This window comes from Hypomesus nipponensis, chromosome 23 (genome assembly GCF_054491055.1).
Source record: "Hypomesus nipponensis isolate SF chromosome 23, ASM5449105v1, whole genome shotgun sequence".
Classification (NCBI taxonomy): domain Eukaryota; kingdom Metazoa; phylum Chordata; class Actinopteri; order Osmeriformes; family Osmeridae; genus Hypomesus; species Hypomesus nipponensis.
The window spans coordinates 8,635,864-8,658,568 of NC_140383.1; the positions used below are offsets into that span (position 1 = coordinate 8,635,864).

A 22,705-nucleotide genomic window follows, 5' to 3' on the forward strand; every position below is an offset into this window, starting at 1 on the left:
AAATCGCTTTGGATTTGCAAAGACGTTGCTTATTAAGAAGACAGTAGCTTAATCATTCTGAGACCCATGTGCAGAGTAATATAGAGACTCCTTCTTTCTGTGTGTGTGTGTGTGTGTGTGTGTGTGTGTGTGTGTAGGTGGTGCGGGCCGCAGAGGAGTCAGCTGTCACCCTGGCAGGCTCCATCCATCCAGAGCAGTGCATCAAGGTGCTGTGCCCCATCGTCCAGACGGCCGACTACCCCATCAACCTGGCCGCCATCAAGATGCAGACCAAGGTGATCGAGCGCATCACCAAGGAGTCCCTGGTCACCCTGCTGCCCGACATCATCCCCGGGCTGCTGCAGGTCAGTGCGTCATCACCCCCCCCCACCCCCCATGGCTCTGCTCTGTCAGAGGTTCTGTTTAACACGCGATATGTTGAGTCTTGCATTGTTTCTTTGCAACAGTTCAATGCTAGCTTTTCTTTTTGGAGGGAAAGTGACTTTCTGACTTCTTTTGAATGTGGTTTGAAAGGGTTGGGGTGTGCGTAACTCTGTCAGTTTTGGACCAGTCATATTTGGACAGTTGGAACAGTTTGCCTTATTTGTACCAGGAAATGTTTGCTTGTACTTTGCCCTTCTGCACACACCTCTTCCAGCCCTCACAGGGGACCAACAACCTTCTGATTAATAGCCCGACTCCCTAACCGCTCAGCCATCTGACCCCCCGCCTTTCCCGTGACCTTACATTTAGTCATTTAGCAGATGCTCTTATCCAGAGCGACATACAGTAAGTACAGGGACATTCCCCCGAGGCAAGTAGGGTGAAGTGCCTTTCCCAAGGACACAACGACATTTGGCACAGCCGGGAATCGAACTAACAACCTTCTGATTAATAGCCCGACTCCCTAACCGCTCAGCCATCTGACCCCCCCCCCCCCCCCCCCCGCCTTCCCTGTGACCTGTGTGTGTGTGCGTGTGTGCGATTGGCTGACTTCCAGTTGCTGATGCTTGTTGTGGCTGTGTGTTCCCAGGGCTATGACAACACAGAGAGTAGCGTACGCAAGGCCAGCGTGTTCTGTCTGGTGGCCATCTACTCCGTGATTGGTGAAGACCTCAAGCCACACTTGGCCCAGCTCACCGGCAGCAAGGTACTCGCTGCCATGTACCTAAAGTCCTCATGCGCACACAGACAAACATGCGCCTGCTCCCAAAAGACAAGGCCCTTGTTGGTTTTCCATGTTTTTCAATTTGACCTCTGGGTTCAACTGACCTCCCTGCCAAAGGTACAGGGTAATATATGTCCTTCATGAACTTTCTGCAGAGTGTGTCCTTCGGTTACATAGAGGGGCTGGACTGAGGTCTTTCCCCCTTGACAGTGTGTGGGCTTGATTCAGCCTGCTGGATAGTGGATATTGACGCTGGTTGCGTAAGCCTGGTTACAGAACACTGGCTTAACCCGACGGGCGAGTTAGCCCTCACACCTTGCCAGAGAGCCCTGTCACACTGATGGCCCCTGCAGACAGGAGGTTCTGCAGCACAGGGATTTGTTCAGTTTGCAGTAGACATGGGCTCATTACTACACCAAGCAACAATTTCACCAAGCAGGCGTTTCATTTGTCCAAGACTAGAAACGTTTGGATGTTTACATATCCAGTTTAATTGTGCGACTTACAAGAAAGACCAAAAGGTGCATAGGTCAATGATCATAAACAACGAAAAACGAATGTGGGAAGCCAAAACATGAAGCATACATTGTGAAAAGCAAATAAGAGCCAATGGGTAAAACCAGAAGAGCATGTAGTTAAACAAATGACAAACAAACAACATGATCCTCAAAAGGGCTAGAGTGTACCTGGAGGAAAGCAACCAACAATAATATAATTCACAGCGACTACAAGCAGTTAAATCAGTTACAACTAAGTAACGAGTGCAACACGTTCCTGAATAGGTGTCATTGAGTTCCTGGAGGAACTCAATGACACAACTGGAGGATATTTCTCGAAAGCATTCACCTTAAAAAATATATATAAATAAATAAAATAAAAAATTGCTGCCGTCTTCGAGGCATTGCGTCCCACCTTTTGCACCTCGACGGTGGGTCGCAATGACCCGAAGGCAGCACAAGGGTTAAGTTGTTTATAGCCATGTCTTCAATGATCGCGCTTCCTGTTCAGTCGTCATAGGTCAGTATTTTAAGTAGTATTGAGTTCAGGAAAAGGACAATTCTCCATTAGTCCAATGTACACAATGAAGCTGCATTGTATTCTATTCTGTTTGCAGATGAAGCTGCTAAACTTGTACATTAAGAGAGCCCAGACCACCAACAGCAACAGCAGCAGCTCCTCGGATGTGTCCTCGCACAGCTAGTGGAGCAGGAGGACCTCCACCTCGTCTGTCTGCTGCTGCTGGCCTGGAGGAACATCACGGAATGACCTGGGATATAGTAGTGCCTGACCTTCTCCTTCATCTCCTGAGCTTCAGCCCTGCTGGACTCCCACAGCAGACCCTGTCTCCACCCTGACTCCCACAGCAGACCCTGTCTCCACCCTGACTCCTACAGCAGGCCCTGTCTCCACCCTGACTCCTACAGCAGACCCTGTCTCCACCCTGACTCCCACAGCAGACCCTGTCTCCACCCTGACTCCCACAGCAGACCCTGTCTCCACCCTGACTCCTACAGCAGACCCTGTCTCCACCCTGACTCCCACAGCAGGCCCTGTCTCCACCCTGACTCCTACAGCAGACCCTGTCTCCACCCTGACTCCTACAGCAGACCCTGTCTCCACCCTGACTCCTACAGCAGACCCTGTCTCCACCCTGACTCCTACAGCAGACCCTGTCTCCACCCTGACTCCTACAGCAGACCCTGTCTCCACCCTGACTCCTACAGCAGACCCTGTCTCCACCCTGACTCCCACAGCAGACCCTGTCTCCACCCTGACTCCCACAGCAGACCCTGTCTCCACCCTGACTCCTACAGCAGGCCCTGTCTCCACCCTGACTCCCACAGCAGGCACTGTCTCCACCCTGACTCCTACAGCAGACCCTGTCTCCACCCTGACTCCTACAGCAGACCCTGTCTCCACCCTGACTCCTACAGCAGACCCTGTCTCCACCCTGACCCCTACAGCAGGCCCTGTCTCCACCCTGACTCCTACAGCAGGCCCTGTCTCCACCCTGACTCCTACAGCAGACCCTGTCTCCACCCTGACTCCTACAGCAGACCTTGTCTCCACCCTGACTCCTACAGCAGACCCTGTCTCCACCCTGACTCCCACAGCAGACCCTGTCTCCACCCTGACTCCTACAGCAGACCCTGTCTCCACCCTGACTCCCACAGCAGACCCTGTCTCCACCCTGACTCCTACAGCAGACCCTGTCTCCACCCTGACTCCTACAGCAGACCCTGTCTCCACCCTGACTCCTACAGCAGACCTTGTCTCCACCCTGACTCCTACAGCAGACCCTGTCTCCACCCTGACTCCCACAGCAGACCCTGTCTCCACCCTGACTCCTACAGCAGACCCTGTCTCCACCCTGACTCCCACAGCAGACCCTGTCTCCACCCTGACTCCTACAGCAGACCCTGTCTCCACCCTGACTCCTACAGCAGACCCTGTCTCCACCCTGACTCCTACAGCAGACCCTGTCTCCACCCTGACTCCCACAGCAGACCCTGTCTCCACCCCGACTCCTACATCAGACCTTGTCTCCACCCTGACTCCTACAGCAGACCCTGTCTCCACCCTGACTCCCACAGCAGACCCTGTCTCCATGCCCACCCGTCATGGCTGCCATTGGTTTAGTTCTGTTCCCCCTGATGTTCACTCATGATGAGTTTCCGTTTCCTCAGTAAACCGTCTCCTAGTTTCTGCGTCGTCTGTTTCCTCCCCCTTTGTACAGAATGTTGGATTGTCGAGTTTCTACATAAAGGATTCCTGCGTTCTGACTGTTCTAAAGGTTCTCAATAGGGGCCAGTTCATCTACGACCACACGTCAAGTGGGCTGGATGTCTTTCCCTAATGTAAAATGGTCTGTTGAGCTTTTCCAGTTGTTGCCGGAAGGTTGTTATGCTGTGGTGTAATAATATCCTGACGTGTCTCTAGATGTTACTCCTAATCCGCTTGTTTTGTTGGAGGAACACCTTCGGAAGGGGCAGAAGTAAAGTGATTTCACTTTTGAATTTTTGTTTTGTGATAAAGAATCATTTGGCTGGCCCAGTGATGATGTTATGGCCATTTGGATCTGGCGAAACTGTGGGGGGGGTGGAACATTTATAATTACGTGATGTAATTATACGCATTATTTAAAAATAGAATTGTAGAGAACATTAGTTTGACACAGTAAAGTTTATGTTTGTCACTTTAATTTTGTCACTTTGAAGACTAAACGTCTAGTACGTTATACCTTTCGTCTATAATTTGGATTTAAAATTTGACCTGAAAGTGACAAAATGTTGAATTTAAGTTGAGCCCATCTTAAGACCTAAACGCAAGAATTACAGGAATACCATGTAAATGGCTCTCGTTTTCTAACTAAAAGACTGACAATCTGAGATGAAAACTGGCATAAAATTTGCAATCAGATTTGTGACAAGGTCCTTTTTTGTGCTGTTAAGTATGTTGAACACTGAATGACCCACCAAGTTTAGATTGGAAACAATCAGCCTGTTGTCAACTAAACACCACACAAAGGCTCAAAACATTACTTTTTACTCATTTTTTGTTTTATAAACACACTCGTGTGTGCATCTGTTGCAAGTCTATGATGCTGCTGCTTTAAGAAGTCCACCTTGTCTGACATGAATATCACATTATGTAAATAGTGTTACCAGGCTCAGTGTTTGAGGTAAAACTACCAGGTTGTGTGTTTTATTATATATATATATATATATATATATATATATATATATATATATATATATATATATATATATATATATATATATATATATATATATATATATATATATATATATATATATATATATATATATATATATATATATATATATATATATATATATATATATATATATATATATATATAACCACACACACATACATACACCACAGTCAGGCCTGACCACTTGGACTGAGGAGAGGGAATGGATGTAAAGTGTTGTAATTGTCAGCTCTTCAGAATGTGAAACCCCCACAAAAATAAACTGACCTGCAAACAGACATTATGGTATTGACCCAACATGATGCAAATGCGTTTAGTTTGTTTATCAAGCACCATTCCCACCCCTCCCTCCATGTGACAACAGGTTTTTGCTATATCAGTAAAGTATTTTGTAAATAAACCTTTGGACACCGCTTCGCAATTTTCATAAGATGAAATAACAGTTTGGCTATATCACTTTTTTGCACGTTAGCAAAAAGCTTGCATGTACTGTACTGTGGCAACACAGCTATGTTCATGGGCCCAGTCTTTGGCTGTTGAAGTGCACTTGTAACCTCATTTACAGTGTAGTCAGCCTTTACAGACTAATGTTTCTGTATAGGCAAGGTACTGTAGCCATGTGTTACACTCAATGAGCTTCTGAAGTTGACCAAATCCTCACAATGTCTGTTTAGACAACTGTTAACTGGATGTAATGCTAAGAATCATGGCTGCCCTGGAAAAAACACCTCTTCTGGAGATGTGGGGTGGGATATTAGGGAATGTGGCTTCTGAAATCGTTTACTTTGGTACTATTTTGACTTTCCTCCAATTAACGCAACAAATTAAGATCACCAAATTGTTTTCTTCTGTTCTAGTCTCGAGTCTCAATACTCGGCGAGTGACTTGTGTAAAGGAGAAGCGAACCAGTAGAAAGTTTTGCTGGTAACGTTTTGGTAGTTTACTGTCAAGATAATCTGATGCATTGTTGGCCACTATAGTAAGGTATTCCTATGGATCTGTTCACTATGCATGTTATTATTTTTCTTTCTTTTGTCCTGTTTTGTCATGTAATATTATCTGTATTTATATGTTTGTTTTACTTTTTTGTTTGTTTCTCATGACAACTGTACAGAATGGTTTTGTTAACAGCCACCTGTGATAGATTTGCGACAATGTAAATTTGTTTGCTTTAGAAATAAACCAACGAGAAAGTTCATATTGTTTGTCGTGCCTTGATCCGTGTCGGGGGCTGACGGCGCGAAGCAGACGTCTCTGGTTCTGTCTCTTTAACAGCACTATCAGCAGCATAGGAATGCAACACTGTTGCTCAGTCTCCCATTCATGTACAAACAGAACGGAGTGCTGAGGTGTGCTTAGGGCTGCTATGTCAACATGTACCTAGACAGAGAAGAGGGCTCCTCTGGTGTCTGCCCTCCTCAGAGCTCAACAGCAAACTAGGACAACACTGAGTTAGTGAGTGTGTTTTTAACAATAAGCAACTTTTGCACCAACACACATTCATATATAGATATATCTATAGATGTATTTATATAAATATATATATATATATATATATATATATATATATATATATATATATATATATATATATATATATATATATATATATATATGGTATTGGGGGGAGTCACACACTTTTCCAGGTGGTTCATCTTTTAATGAATGCCGCTCTCTGATAACCAGCACATGTTGACGCCCCCCTTCAGTACCCTCATGTTTACGTGTCCGTCTGGATATGCTAGTGCCTGTTAGCATAGTCAACACTTGTCGTATTCCAAACGCACTGCAGGGGGATCACATGCCGGCTTCCCAGCTGTGCCGAGCGGAGGTGTGTCACCCTGTCCTCTCAAAGGTCATGTCAGGTACATGATAATGAGAGGGTACGTCACACGGGGGATAAAAGACCGAGACAGAGTGGCTGTCAGCAAACCTCTCAGAGAGCTACTACAAGTGACGGCCTGCGCGCAGGGTGCCAGACCCACTCGACTTCTCTGTTACCCAGGGATACCTCAGAAGCTACACTGGAGAACATGCTGTTCTGGCACTCCCAACCTGAACCCTACCATCAGCACTCATCTGCCAGCTACATACGGTAAACTGTTACGGTTTTCTCCTCTTGCTGAAATGTCTTTCCAATACCTGCTTATTCGTTTATTTTATTCAGTTATGATTTGGTGTTATCCACAATCGAGTCATAGTATTTGAAATACGAAATAGCCCACATGCGTGAGCTTTCTCAATTCCAAGTAACTTGATTATTTTCAGCTACTGCTAGGGGAACTCTCTGGAGAAGAGGCAGTCCTTGCCTTGACGTTTTTTTGCCCAAAAGCATTTTCCCCAAAATGTTTTGTACCTTTGATCCCAGTCTGTCTCACCAATATGGCTGATGAACTGATTAGATACATGGTCGACCATACTGACACTATGCCCTCCTTCCCGATTAGTCCTCTAATGATCAACTGTTTGTCCCACTCACTCAGAGAAGCGTTGGCACCTTTCCTGAAACAAGAGGAGGAGCGTCACGATTCAGAAAACGCCACCAAACTGTCCCCTTTCCAATATGTTCTGTGTGCACCCACATCGCCGGCTGTAAAACAACAAGAAGAAACTCTGACCTATCTCAACCAAGGTAGATATGTGTCTACATTACTATATGTCTAGGTTACAGAGTTTAGGGTCAGCCACTGGGCCATATGGTCTCCCATGCAAACACAGCTACCATTAACCAGCCACCATCACCATAGTAGGCCACCCCCCTTACCACTTTAACATACTTTTCACAGACACAAGCTTTATGTCATTCTTGTTTGGCCTTTTATCTACACCACATTTCAGGAATATCAAATTGTCAATATATGATTGAAACATGAAAGCTCTTCTTCCATGGATTTGAATTTGACTTGCATCAACTCTTGTCCTGAACTGCACATTTCCCTTGTTCCCTCTCACCCTTGTATCCACTCTCACTATTCTCTCTGGTCTAATCCAAAGCTTTCTGAACTCGATTTAACCCATTTGTATTATTGTCACCTCTGTTTTGGAGCCAAATAATATTCCCTTGGGTAGCATTCCATTGACAGCTAAAGCAGTGCTTTTGGTAATTTAATTATTACAATTACATATACAGTTTATACAGACTAGCAGTGGATACAATAGTCGTAGAGTAGTAACACGTTATTGTGTCTGAGATTGGAGAAAGACACGCCAACAAAACTGGAAAGTTTGAGATCAGATCATTCTTGTTATGACATTTTTATAACAAGAAATAACTTCTCTTTCAACAAGAGTTAACAGAGGATTAGAATATGACACAGATAGGGTCGGTCATTGTATTAGTGGGAGTGACAGGTAGTTATTTTTAGGGGCTTACCTTGACATTTGGCTTTCAAAAGCAAGGTGTTTGAATTGACAACATTTCTATCCCCACTGCCCCTCTTTTCTTATTGATTGATTTCCCATTTTTCAATTTTAATCAGGTTTGTTTTAATGTCTTAAAATGTAGGTCAGTCCTACGAAATCCGTATGCTTAACAGAAAACTAGTGGAGTATACAGATATAAGCAGCAAATGTGTAAAGGTAGGTTAAAGGTATTTAACCTGTATTTTATACTCTCATGTGACCTCTTCCTTTCTTCTCTATCTTTTTATATGTATCCCCTTCCTGGTTTGTCAACATACAGGTGACCCCTCAACCCCCTGTCCATCTCCTTCAGGGGTTGGGTTACATCATTGCAGACTTTGGTACTATCACCCAACTTCTCCCTTTCTTAAACCCACTTCTTGAACACTCAGTTCAGCTTACACCTAATCACACACATCACGTTCATACCTTCATATCATCTTTCCTCATTTTCTCTTTTTGCATTGTCTCGATGCAATGTTTTTTTTCTATGCTACTGGGACTTATTCATAAAGTTGGACATCTTGGTTGGAATAATGTATTGCTTGTTCCTTTTTTCAAATGTGAAAATGCATCATTTTTTTGTGTGACAGTAAAATCAGTTGTGCAGTAGGTATGCAACAGGTATAATTGTTCATTGTTTAGTTTTGCGGTCACTTTCAAGCCCTAAAGGTGAATGTGTTTCATTTTTGGAAATAAAAACAAGTGGTATATTGAAGATGCCATTGGTTTATGAATAAACCCCATTAGTACACTATACAGTATGCTCTGTTCTCCTCCAGCAGGTTGTTGTAATATGTTGAACCAATGTTTTTTAAGTGATTTCAGTTAGATAAACAAGACTCAAATGAAGTCATTGACAAAATTAAATCAATTGCTTATGCATTGAAGCCTCCACCTCCCCCTCTGCCAAGCAGGTAAATTAGGAAAGAGTGAGTCATTTGATTGAATTTGGCTCTGTCTCAGTGCATCCACTCGAGAGTTCTTTGTCGTCAGGCTGTTAGGCCTGTCATATATCGGTCATGTTTAGGAAGGCAGCCTGACAACACAAGAATGGAACAGGTGGCTCCTCCACTAGCCAATGACGTGTCTTGTCCGGGAGTCTGGGCAGCCTTTCAAGCATTAGTTTCCCTCAAATAGACTTCATGCTACATGTTTTTGCAGGTTGTTAATTTTATGATTTGTTTTATGCAAGGTTTCAAGGTTACCAGGAACTATGTCCATTATTCATCAATGACAGGCATTCATTCACTCTCTACCCCGTTGCAGAGATGATAATGTGTGTCTTCATACACATCCAGAAACAACCAAACTAGAAAAGCTTGTGTGGGATTTATGCAAACCCCTAAACAACCTCAAACAGCCACCACTGATTCTGTAATAAATGTTTGTGTCTTACATTAGATATAAGGCAGACATTCTCGTTCTGCAACAGACCCCATCATGGGATTGCCCTAACTGCTCGCAGAATCATTTTTCTTTTTTTTGTTTAAATTAATGGAAAATTGTGGCTGTTTAGGTGTGATTTTCATGTGGGTAGCCACTTACATGTTTTGAATTTCAGGCTGTATGGTCTATTGTGGTCACTGTACTCCACACTAACAGCCGCCCCTGCTTGTTTCCAGAGCATAGTCCGAGTTGTGTTCCACGACCGCCGACTGCAGTACACAGAACACCAGCAGCTGGAGGGATGGAGGTGGAACAGGCCTGGGGACAGGATCCTGGAGATCGGTGAGGTCACCTGCCTGAACCGACTCTTACTACTCAGCACTTTCTAAGATGGTTGTCTTCCCATGTTCGTAAAAAAAAACAACAAAAAAACACAACCAATATAACATTTAATGCTATGACACTTGAGAATGTGAGTAGAGCATCATTTCTGATGCCTGTCATGGAGACATTAACCCTCGTCCTTCATCGTTTCATCTCCTATTTGCCATTGACTGTGATTGGCTGTGACGGCCTGGGTGCAGACATCCCCCTGTCTGTGGGCATTGTGGATCCTCAAGCTCACCCTCTGCAGCTCAACACCCTTGAGTTCCTCTGGGATCCTGTGAAGAATGCCTCAGTCTTCATCCAGGTACCTTCAGATGTCGAAGCCTCCCTTTGAGCACCATCGCCTGGTGTTATTATCAATATAGCATATGGTCTAATGACTGATCAAACCGTGAATGGATTTCTTTGAAGGTAAACTGTATCAGCACTGAGTTCACCCCCAGGAAGCATGGAGGGGAGAAGGGGGTTTCTTTCCGAATCCTGATCGACACGTTTGCCCAGAATGAACATGGGGAGTACCAGGACCATGTCCACTCCTCCAGCTGCCAGGTCAAGGTCTTCAAGGTACAGACCCTGAAGCTGGGCCGTGTGTATGTGTGTGGGGGGTTGCATATTTTTGTATGCACATATTTGGTATGAAAACTATATAATTGCTCGTCTTACCCCACAGCCAAAAGGAGCTGATCGCAAGCTCAAGACAGACCGGGATAAAATTGATAAAAAGTCTCTCCTGGATAAAGAGAAATATCAGCCTTCCTATGATACCACCATGCTGACAGAGGTTAGGAACAATAACGTCCAAGAAAGAGTCCCTAAAAACAATGCTCAGCTTCTGTCACTTGGGAAACTTGGCTACTTGTTAATATGTTGCTTTTTTAGACCATGCCCTTGCTCCAGTGATCTGTCAATGATTGTGACTGTTATAGTTACAGACCAGTGTAGTGTAGTCTGTCTCAGTGCCTAGTAAACAAGTGGTGCCTAGTTTAGCCTAACCTGGATTGATATTTTGTTAAGTTTGCATGTGTTTTTGTGTCAAGATGGAGTATCCTGGTCAAACAGTAATCTCTGGAGCCTCTCTGTAAATGACTTCTCTCTCTCTCTCTCTCTATCTCTCTCTCTCTCTCTCTCTCTCTCTCTCTCTCTCTCTCTCTCTCTCTCTCCCCCCCCCCCCCGCCTAGTGTTCCCCATGGCCTGAGGCCCAAAACCTGATCAGTACTAGCAGCACTCCATCCCCAGTCTACCACCACAGCTCCTCCACCCCCTGCAGATTTACTGATGGGTAAGCTTTTTTCTTGTTGCATTATTTGCATTATTATTTGCATAACCAACATGACCAGCGAACCTGGCCAGACAGCAAACCACAGACTGGTCCGTTTCGAATTTGCCTTGTTTTAGAGATTATATTTGTGCTTGACAAATTGCTTCTAAGGAGCTGCAAGTTTGCGTCGTGCAGCTCCTTCTAGAAAAAAAGGTTTGTTATCACTGGTTGTTATCACCGCCCTTCCTCCCAAACCACCTGCCTCTTGTGTTCCTCACACTTCTAGCAACAGTTCTCCACACCCGGGGGGGGAGTTGCTGTCTCCTGGCTGCTCTGATGTAAGTAAAGAGGACTGGGGCTGCGTCAATAGTTTTAGGCCAGACAGACAAACGGACAGCCAGACAGACAGGCAGGCAGGCAGGCAGGCAGGCAGGCAGGCAGGCAGGCAGGCAGATAGACAGGCAGACAGACAGACAGACAGACAGACAGACAGACAGACAGACAGGCAGGCAGGCAGGCAGGCAGACAGGCAGACGGAGTGGGTGCCATACTAATTTGAAGAAGCTCTTCTTGTGTTTGCCATGTAGTCCCTGCTGCCATCGTCCTCCCCCCAGCACACTCAGCAGTGGCTGCAGCTCCACAGGTTCTCTCCCTTCTGCAGGCTCTTCTCCAGCTTCACAGGTACGGTCAGAGGAGACCCACACGGTCCCGTTAAATGAAAGCAACGCACAGCATTTGTTCAGATGACACTCGCAAGCTTTGCTTTACTGAGTGGCACACTGTATCTCCCAACAGCAAAGGCTTTTTGTCAGTGAGTAACAGGACTTCTATCTCTTCTATCTATGGGTTTGTTTCTCCGTCCGTCCTGTCAGAGCAGTTGGTCAGTGACTGTGGAAATTGCGCTTGTGTGAATATCGTAGGTGCGGATCTGCTGAAGATGAACCGCGAAGACCTGATCCAGATCTGTGGTCCTGCTGACGGAATCCGTCTCTTCAACATCATCAGAGGAAGGTTAGGGAGAAAAAAAACGGATGACATTGTGATATAGTGTATACATGTGTATACATGCAAGACAGTACATATATAATATATTCATCCATATAGTCACATACTCTAAAGAGTATGAAGGTGTTACTTTGTGTTTCTGGGCATCAACCATGGAGTGCATGACTGATGTCCTGGCCTCGGTTACACTGTGTGTGTGTCTGAAAGTCCAGTAATCCCTGCATGTTGTAACTGGATGTCATCTGTGCTCATCCAGGGCGATCCAGCCTCGCCTCACAATCTATGTGTGTCAGCAACAGAGCAGGAACCAGCCTCCGACTAAACCAGGGAACGGGCTCAGTAGGTCACACAACAAACTGCTGTCTGCTTCAACAGTCAAATATATGGCGCTATGAGGTGGGGTTACAAATTATAAGTCTAGTCTCCATAGTAGGTATAATTGAAGTGCAGTAGTGTTTTGTATGATTTTCTTTTTGCCGACTCCATATACAAATATTGATTCTCTGTGGGTCCGGTAAACCAATGCTCTACTAACCAGTTCTCCTCCCTGGTGTGTAGTCTACCATGCTCTATACCTGGAGAAACTGACACTGAGAGAGCTGTCCGAGAAGATAGCCCAGCTGTACAGTGTTCCACCACAGCATATCAGCCTCATCTACAGACAGGGCCCCACTGGGATCCATATCCTGGTCTCTGATGAGGTCAGGAAAACCTCTGTCTGTAGCTGTCTGTGTGTGTGCCCTCCTAACTGTCTGTCTGTAGCTGTCTGTGTGTGTGCCCTCCTAACTGTCTGTCTGTAGCTGTCTGTGTGTGTGCCCTCCTAACTGTCTGTCTGTAGCTGTCTGTGTGTGTGCCCTCCTAACTGTCTGTCTGTAGCTGTCTGTGTGTGTGCCCTCCTAACTGTCTGTCTGTAGCTGTCTGTGTGTGTGCCCTCCTAACTGTCTGTCTGTAGCTGTCTGTGTGTGTGCCCTCCTGACTGTCTGTTTGTCTTTTTCACAACTATTCTATTAAATCAGAACCAAGTCTACTCAGAGTGATGGTACTACCCCCTCCTGGTGATCAAATGTGCAGTTGCCAGCTTCCACTAGGCATAGTGTTACTGTAGGAGAAAGGATCCTGGAGAATGGATCGTAGTCCAACTGGTGCCCCATGTTATAGGTCCCCTGATAGTTTGTAAAGTTTAGGGACCTAAACTTAACAGACTAACTTGTTAACAAACAAAGCTTTTCAAAAGGACCATTGAAATGTTCAAATGTTTTCTTCATGTTTGTCAGATGGTTCAGAACTTCAGTGACGAGGCGAGTTTCATCATCAGCACTCTGAAAGGTGATGTTTATCTTCACTAAGTTTCTAATTATTGTTTATCTATTTATCCAGCCAGCCACCCATCCAGCTATGTCAGTTCTAATATATGTAAATCTATATATTTAAGCTTGATCTTTACTTCCTGCTCTTTTTATTTATTGTGGCTGTATTGTTTTGTTCTACAATGGCTCTAAAATGTCAGATGAAAACAACGATCGCTACCACATTGTTCTGAAATGACTACACAACAGAAGCACTGGGGCCCAACAATCCAGCTTCTATAAACTTCAGAAGATGCTTGGTCAGGTTCATTCAAACTTGTATGTGTACAAATTTGACTATATCTAAACTATAGCTTCTATTACTCTGTATACATTAATTTATATATTGTATAAAGTATTAAGAAACTTACAGAGAGAAAATGTCATTAAGACAATATTAAAACAAAGTTGTTGTTTGTTGTGTATTTCCATTGTTTCCATCAAGGCAGTGTTTAATATCAGGATGTTTATTTCTTGCTACATGTCCTGCTTGAACTTATTAAGAAAATTACTTACAGAAAAGGCAAATGAACAAAGTTTGTATACTTGTAATTAATGTAAAATTATTCTATGTTCAATTTTAACATGTTACATAGCCTATATTATTGTGCAGCGAACCAGATAGCCAGTATAATGAATAGTCAACATATTGATCATAAATCCTCCCAATAAGTGTAATGAATAACTGTCTTTAAGGTGGTATTTCTGCTTTGATGCTTGAGAAACTCTTTGACTGAACAGCCATGACTTCAAAGATGAGGTTCCACTCATAATAAATGGTTTGCAGTACTTCAGTCCTGAGAGGTTTATTTTATAGAATAAAAAGTGAAACCCACAGCCTGTGGCGGTTCTAGCACAATATGCGCCCAGCGCAAGTTTATCACTTGGCCTGAAGGGGGCGCCAATATGCCAATTCCCCACAAACTGAAATGATCGATAAGAGAAAACCGCACAGAGATTTCTTTTTTTAATGTTCGTGCGCCCCCCACGTGACATGAAAAAATGCCGCCCCTGGCGGCTTCCCGGTCTGCCCGTGCCTAAAACCGCCCCTGCCCACAGGCTTTCCCCAACAACAGATGACTACATTACAACAGAAGACATCCCACAACTGAACAGTAGGCTATTGTGTCAAGGTAACTTCATTTCTAACCAATGCGCGATTTGGACAGATGCTCAACCGATCTACCAGCAGAACACGGAGGCCTATCGGAAATTGTAATAAAAAGTAAGTAGGCTATAGTATTTTAGACGTTATGCTTGAAGTGTAAAATGAATTTAGGTGTTCATCTGTGTTCTTTAAGCAGTTTGAATATGCTGTGATACAGGAACTAAACAAGGCAGAGGGTGGAATTTTTCATAGGTTTCGTTTCAAGTGAAATGTCTCCGCCATTTGCTTGAAATATTTCTAAGTAACCTGGTGAAAAAGTAGGCCAAAGCGACATACAATTATAATGTTTTGTCTGAAATCCCACATAGGCTATGTTGGATAGTTATATTATTCTACTAGGACTATAAAATGAATGGTCATAATGGACTAAATAGCCTCTTCCGCAAACAGGCTATTATGCCAGCATCCTTAGATTTTCTTTCTTCCATAGCTCTCTTTCACAATTCTACTCAGCATTTCCATCGCTTCAATTTATGATTCTTATCTTGAAATGAGTCTTGAGATGACAGATGAATAAGTGCATAGGATATATTGGCTATATTGGCTTAAACATAATTTCAAACTGCATACAATCAAATGTTAAACTTGAGCACTTATTCAAATGGCAGATGGGATTGTTTCATGCACCTTTTGACTAGACTTATGCTCGATGTCAAACAAATTTTTAAAAAGTCGATTTTTAAATTCATATTGCTTAAAGTGTCTATTTTAGTTCTAATTTTCTAAAGGAATGAGGAAAAGCTTGCTTGGACACACCCTCTAGATTTTATTTGATGGTAAACTACCGGCTTATGATTTTCTTTAAAAGTTCATACAGTTGACCAACTTGCCTTATAAACGAAGATCAGTGTCTTTAACACATTTCTCATCCGACTCATAACTTACTCTTGTGTAGCTCATTTGCAATTAAAAAAAATGGTGGTATGCATCTCCTAATGCAACTGTATGTGTAACACTTACATTACATAATCTTACATTTAAACCCAGCTGTCAATGTGCCATCATTAATTGTGATATAGGCTATTTATTTTTTAAACTAACTTTTCAGCTGTGGATGACCTACTTCTATGTTAAAAAAACAGAAAGAAGCATGTCAGAATGGCTGAACTAAGCCAAACAAAGGTAAGCATTAGAAACATTGGTAATCATACTATAACAGCCATACAGCAGATCAAAGCATTAACACATACTGCTACTATATTCTTGTTAGCTTGTAAACTTTGATGATTTATTTTTATTTTAGAATGAAGAGGACGGGGCGCTGTCTGAACTGTCAACTGATGTTGAGAATTGGAGCATGTTGGATGTGAGACTTTGGGCTGTGAATGGAGCACGTGTTGAAGCTGACAGTGCCGATATTTTGCTTCAGCAGAAAATTAATGGCGCTAGTCTTTTACTTTTAGATAAATCTGAATTATCTGACTTGTTGGGACTAGGGCCTGCCAAACTTATCATTCATGCAAGAGATGAACTTTTAAAACAAAAAAAAGAGCAGCCATTAAACCCAGTCAGTCAGTATGGAAGACTATGCAAGCCATATCCTTTTCATCGACACCATGATGCCTGCAGATACAAGGTGAACAGTATTCTCGATGTAACAGAATCCGGCGCATCTGACTATATAGAACCATGTCATGAGTACAAAGCATACATTAATACCAGAGATATTCCTGTGGAAAACAAATTTCAAAAGTTCTCGGATGAGGTCATTCGATTTGCATCTGCCTGCATGAATAGCCGTACTAATGGCACCATACATTTTGGAATAGGAGATAAACCAGAGTTTGAACACGGACAGGTTTTGGGAGTTGAACTCCAGGATAAGGAAGGATATGACAATGCTTTAAAATGTGCTATTGAGGGTCATTTTGAGCATAAACATATCCGGGTTGCCAGAATGTGTATCAAACCAACCAGATTTGTAGAGGTTCTCAATCTTGATACAACAACAGCTGAAAAGTATGTCATAGAAGTGGACATAGTACCAGATTATGTAATCTGTGAAGAGAACATTTACCATACATACAACGAGAAGAAAGCCAAAAAAAACAAACACAAGGAAATGAACAAAGAAGAAATGAAAAAGCAATCAAAACACTTTTTTGTCCGAGATGGTAGTAGCAGCAGGAATCTCCTTGCACCAACCAGCCATGCCAAGCCCTTGGAGGAGTACAACAGATTTGTGGACAATGTGAAACAGCTGTCACAATTAAGAAAGGAAGCAGAGGAAAAGCACCTCAGCATTGTTAAAAGCAGTGTTCAGGGCTCCAGGCTAAGTGAGATGATAACAGGTGGATCACAGTCTTTAGACAAAACCCACTTCCAACACTATGTGATTGTGACCAACAAATCACATACAATTCAGTTGGCATCCCTGGATTTCCTTCCTGGACTCAATCCCATTGCAGTTTTAGACTTTGACCCAGAATCAGCAAAATATGGACTTAAAAAGCACTTTGAAGAGCAAATTGCAATGAATGTGCATTTACCAGAGCGCTATAAAATCACAGACTCGATAGAAGACATTGTAAGCAAGTTGAAACTGTCTAAAAACACCAGCTGGGTTTTCTGCAATGGAGTTGTTGATAAAGAGTTGCCTTCAGAAATATGTGACTGGTTGATAAAGAAGGGAGCATCTGTTCGCGATGTGATTTCCTTCCTCTGCCGGAAAGATGTACTACCACACAAGAAGTTCCTGGTCATCTTCTTATTGTTATCTACTGTCAGTGATAAAATGGATCCCCTCCTTGAGACCTTCAGCACTTTCTTGCAGCAACTCGAAGGAACAGAGCAAATCCTTTGCATCTGTGAAAATGAAATTGCATTCACCCGCTGGAGGGATCTAATTGAAGCTCGCTATGGATGCGACATTTCAGCCAGATGCATATATGAGCTCAGTTTAGCAGAAATCAACGGTACTATGCTCAGTCTGTGGTCCGTAAATCGTAAGTCCAAACGTTTCCTACCCGGTGCAGGAGGCAGCAAAGTTCTGCTAGAAAAGAAAGTGGAGGGCAGCCTGGACACCCTGAATGTTCTCTGTGTGAACCAGTGTGAAGGTGGAAGTGAAGACAAGGCCGAGATAGAAGAGAAGTTCTACAAAGGAGGGGAGGTATCATGGTGGAACTTCTTCTTCTCTGAGCAACCAGGATCTATGCCATTTATTAAACGGGACAAGTTTAACTACATCATGAACACAATCATACCATCTTTGACGTCACTGAGAAAAGCATGTGTGTCCTTCCACCTCAGGCACATTGCAGGTTGCGGAGGAACAACCCTTGCTATGCACATATTGTGGGCCCTGAAAGACAAATTCCGTTGTGCAGTTTTAAAAGACAGAGATGTTGATTTTGATGAGGTTGCCCACCAGGTCGTTGATCTTCTGAAGCATGACACAACAGAAGAGACATCTCTGCTTCCTGTGTTACTGATGGTAGATGATTTTGAGGAGATGGATGACGTCTTTGATTTACAGCGACACATAGATAAAGAGTGTGTGAAGAGAAATATATGTGCCAGATCCCCACAGGTATTTTTACTCAATTGCATGAGAGCAGAGTCTTTAGAAGAAAAGGAAACAACAGAAGACTCAGTGTTCATCGGGAATGAGCTCTCTTCTACAGAGCAGGGGCAGTTTGAGAAGAAACTGGAAGAGATGGAAAAATCCTACAAGAATACAGAAACATTCTATGGGTTTATGTTCATGAAGAAGAACTTTTCACCGAATTACATGCAGGGTGTTGCCCAGAAAACTTTGAAGAGCTTCAACATTGAGCATAAACATGCACAGCTGATTGCTGTTTTGGTCCTTCTGAATGAATACTGCAAGGGTGCAACGCTCGCTGTCTCGTTGTGTGAAGAGTTTCTTGGCCTTCAGACAAAGCCATGTTGTGGTTCCAGCAGAGTTGAAGATGGTTTTGGAAAGTTTTCACCACTGCTAACGCGATGTACTGATGAGGCCAAGGTTGTATTCAGTGGAATTAGGATGATCCACTCAAGCATGTCTTTTCACTGTTTGCAGGAACTAACAACCACATATAATGTCACCAAAGCGGAGATAACCAATCTTTTGCTCAGCACAGACAAGTTTTATGAGTGCATACAAGGTAAAGGCAGACTCCTTACAAATGTTCACAATATGTTGGTCAAGAGATGTCACTCAAAAGGCACAGCATCTCAGTTTTCACCACTCATCCAGGATATTGAAAAAGAGTCACCAGGAGCAGAGGAAACTGTGTTATTCAACGCTGCTAAACGCTTTGAAAAAGATGCCATCATCTCACAGCTTCTTGCCAGGTATCAATACATAAAGAAGAAGGATTTCAGGGAAGCCAAAGAGTGGGCACGTAAAGCAAAGGATCTCTCTAGAGGTAACTCCTATATTCATGATACTTCTGCACAAATCATCAGATCCGAGCTGAGCACTGCTCTAGCAAATAACAAGGATTCAGAAATAACAACTGATAACATGAGAGATTATCTCAAAATGGCCTCTTTAGCAACGGAAGCTTTCAAAGAAACACATGAAATTGCCAAAAAGGAAGCCACTCTCCGGCTGCAAAACAAAAGAAATAACAGCACTTTCAACACAGTAGGGTGCCTTGGAGAAATCCAGGTTGCAGTACTTATCATCGAAATACTGAAAAGAACACCTGTGTTTTCATCAGGAGATGTCCGTCATGACATACTGAGCGAGGTTCTCTCAGACAACATTCCAATTCAAAAACTAATCGAAAACGATCAATTGCGCCACAAACACATGAACTATTACCATGTTCTAACTGAGTTCAAGGATCTACTGTACAATCTCAGATACAGAATGAAGAAGCACTTTGATTTTCTTGACAGCTTTTATGTCCATTTGGGCTCCAGATTTACAATCAAAGACCAGAAAGAGGAACGAACCAGGCAGGAGCTCTTCAAGTGTTTCCATACGTATGTCAAGCTCTTCTGCAAGACAGATTCTGCTGAGTTGCTGAAAAATACAAACATGGGTGTCATGCTTCAAGTTCACAAAGCAAGACAGTTTTTGGAGATGAAAAAAGCCGATTCTTACTCTGGAATCCTGGGATGCCTCTCTGATAATATTGCTGTTGACATGGAGACGATAGTCAGAAAGTGTGCCTTCATCTTAAAAAATTGTTCTGAAACAAGTGTCAAAGAGAGGGTCAACTTTTTTTATGCTAATGTTGCGCTTAGCTGTGTCAAACCCCAGTCTCGGGACCTTAGACCTTATAACCAGCTGCTTGATGGCCTTTGTCAAGTTCTTCAGGGACAGATTCCATCAAATGACATATTGCCATTGCACTTCATTGCAGTTGCACTTTTATGGCCCCTGAATATTCCAATGGCACACCCCGCAGCATCAGGAAAGTTGAAATCATACATATCCCAGATGAGAACATCATTCCATAACGAGATGAAATCAGTGTACAACGGGAAGAGGCCTGTCGTACATTTCTTTTTGGGTGAGAAGCCGGGTTATAACCGTTTAATACACCGAAGTGAAATTGAAAAATGTGCTACGAAGGGACAGGACAACTTTGCTACCCTTTGGGAAAATGGCAAGATATGGAAACAGGAAGATGTCAAGCAGCTTCTTTGTAGAGTAACAGGAGAGGTTCAGAGGAACGTCATCCTGGCAGATATCAGGAACACAGACATGAAAATTGAAGTAACTCCCATCTTCAGAAGCCAGATTAGTGGGCAGAAAGAGGGGAACAAAGTGTCCTTTTATATTGGTTTCTCCATGAAAGGTCCACTAGCTTTTGACATCCAGTGATGTCAGGGACAAATACTGCGAGTGACAAAAGGATCATTCAGGAAAAAAACTGAAGTTCAGACCGGAAGTTCTTAGAAAAAAGTCTTAAGCAAGTTTATCTAAGAGGAAAATGTTTTTTATTTGTATGTTTTTACAATTTATTTACATCCCTGAGGTGAAGCCTCAATGCCTTAAATGTCTTAATGTGTTATTAATGTTCACTGTTTCTTCAACCATCACCACTAATCAATCAATGGGCTAATAGCCTGCTGTTGTCATGTTTTTTCTTACTGAGGTTATGATTGTATTTCTGCAGTTTTCCATAAGAATACATTGATCCATCATAATGTGTGTACTGATATTTCTGAACTTACTATCTGTCCTATGAGAACAGTCTTTGCATTTGTGTTATTCAGTTGAACACTGCAGTTTCCTTTTTCTGAAACAGATATTTGCACTGTTAAAAAGACAAGCATTTGATGTTGTACCATGTGATGAAAACAGCAATATCATTTATTAATTCACTATTTGTTATAAGACAACAAAGCACTTGGAGTTGATCCAGATGGATTAACAATGATTTATATGATGATGATGATGTGTATTAAAGACTTCTCAAAGAATTGAATGTAGTTCTTCTGCATCCTCTTACGAGTAGTTACTTAGGCTGTGTGGAAGAAATTGCGATTTCCCGTGTGCTTACATTATTCACTAATCAATAGACCTAGTCATTGGATAGTAGTTAGTATGTTCTCATGTAAGCTTGCTATTAATAAGAGTAGATTTTGTCTATGTGTCAGGGTTAATGGATGTTCGGGATCAGGAGAAAGTACTGGCTAAATGTTCCTTGTCATAACTTCAAGGAGAGCTCCAACTATGAACTCTCTAGTCTGAGTGGTCATGTGTTGGGATCTGTGAATCTGTTTCTCTGAGACTGTTGTAATGTCATTACTGCCTGACTGTCACTATGTATGTTTACATTCTTGTGCCCTATAAAAGATGGTCCTCTGGCCTTCAGAGCGGAGAGAGACATGATTGAGACCTAAGCCTGGTGTTGTGTTGTCATTTTATTGTCAGAGGTCTGGTTTTCTATAACAATCTGCAGATTGATAAATACTTATTAAAATCTAGAACTCAACTGAATTTAGTCACTCTGTTTATGAAGAGACGGACAAAACACTTTCTTCATCAGCTGTGCAGGCATTTACATTAGATTATAACCAGATCATCATTATAAACTGTCAACATCAGTGCTGACTAGGATGACTGTGATCATTTTATTTTGCGTTAGCATCTTCCCCCATGAGGTCATTATCTAGTAGGCCACTTGACAAGAATAAAATGTGCTATATCTTAAACAGCAAAGTATACAGTGATGTAAAATATAACTGTAGCCATTTGAAATGGTACAATGACAAAGCCAACCTCTTGTCAAACTACACTCCCCATATCTAACACATGATGGCGCTTTGAGCTCAAATTTCAATAAAACGACAGCTTCGACACCTAAAATAAACCCAGTCTGGGAAGCATACTGTATGAATGACTCCCTTGTCAGTGAAGAACATCAAGTATCTCAAAGATAACACAAACATATCTTGTCTCCTACTCTTGTCTTCCTTCCGTCCCTTCCCTCCTCTTGCTAGGAGACGGTCCCCATTGGAACTCCTGGGACCTGGTACTATAGAGCCCCTGGACAGGGAGAAACATGGGAAGCCCTGTCACCTTGTACTATAGGGCCTCTAGTCACGGAGAGCAGGAACCATCTATGGATGTGTTGGTGGTCTAACAAGGGAGCTAAAAGAAAACATGCTCTTTTGGATTACACGAAAGCTGTAATAGTTGTACCCTAATCATGTGTAGTGTAAGTAAGGAAGTACAACAAATATTCCAGTCAGCGCCCCCTAGTTCACTATTTTCCCAAACAGTCCAAGACTTCAGACCACTAGAGGGAGTCTGAGATCTGCTTGATTCTGGTGTCAGCAACCTGGCACACATATAAGCACTCTACTTGAACTAAGCTGTTGTTGAGTGAAGGAAAACCATTTCCCCTCTCACTCTCTCTTTCTCTCTCCCTGCCTTTGTCTGCCATGCTGCTGAAAG

At 42.9% G+C, this 22,705-nt stretch overlaps 3 protein-coding genes across 4 annotated transcripts in view; all 3 read left to right on the plus strand.

The window, feature by feature from the left end:
* The window catches only part of clasp1a (cytoplasmic linker associated protein 1a), a 53,335-nt gene extending 50,603 nt beyond the window's left edge, over nt 1–2,732 (plus strand). The window contains exons 38-40 of the mRNA XM_084689789.1: nt 138–344; nt 1,013–1,129; nt 2,262–2,732. Of these exons, the coding sequence (XP_084545915.1) occupies nt 138–344; nt 1,013–1,129; nt 2,262–2,348 (411 nt within the window). The 3' untranslated portion in view covers nt 2,349–2,732. The remainder of the gene's footprint in view (nt 1–137; nt 345–1,012; nt 1,130–2,261) is intronic.
* Nucleotides 2,733–6,789: 4,057 nt separating this feature from the next.
* On the plus strand, nt 6,790–14,462 carry tfcp2l1 (transcription factor CP2-like 1). Of its 2 annotated transcripts, XM_084689603.1 has the most exons (15): nt 6,805–6,981; nt 7,370–7,518; nt 8,392–8,465; nt 9,914–10,019; nt 10,262–10,368; nt 10,476–10,628; nt 10,735–10,845; nt 11,243–11,343; nt 11,609–11,660; nt 11,910–12,003; nt 12,243–12,333; nt 12,584–12,666; nt 12,886–13,028; nt 13,602–13,653; nt 13,835–14,462. In XM_084689603.1, exons 1-15 carry the CDS (start codon nt 6,920–6,922, stop codon nt 13,870–13,872), a joined length of 1,416 nt encoding a protein of 471 aa, XP_084545729.1. In that variant the 5' UTR covers nt 6,805–6,919; the 3' UTR covers nt 13,873–14,462. The 2 variants fall into 2 exon arrangements, with proteins under 2 accessions (XP_084545730.1, XP_084545729.1); XM_084689604.1 differs by lacking the exons at nt 13,602–13,653; nt 13,835–14,462 and having other exon boundaries at nt 6,790–6,981; nt 12,584–12,723; nt 12,886–13,023.
* Nucleotides 14,463–14,753: 291 nt separating this feature from the next.
* Nucleotides 14,754–21,648, plus strand: LOC146234114 (sterile alpha motif domain-containing protein 9-like). The gene is made up of 3 exons (XM_084689885.1): nt 14,754–14,898; nt 15,890–15,963; nt 16,085–21,648. Exons 2-3 carry the CDS (start codon nt 15,940–15,942, stop codon nt 20,621–20,623), a joined length of 4,563 nt encoding a protein of 1,520 aa, XP_084546011.1. The 5' UTR covers nt 14,754–14,898; nt 15,890–15,939; the 3' UTR covers nt 20,624–21,648.
* The last annotated feature ends 1,057 nt before the right edge of the window (nt 21,649–22,705 follow it).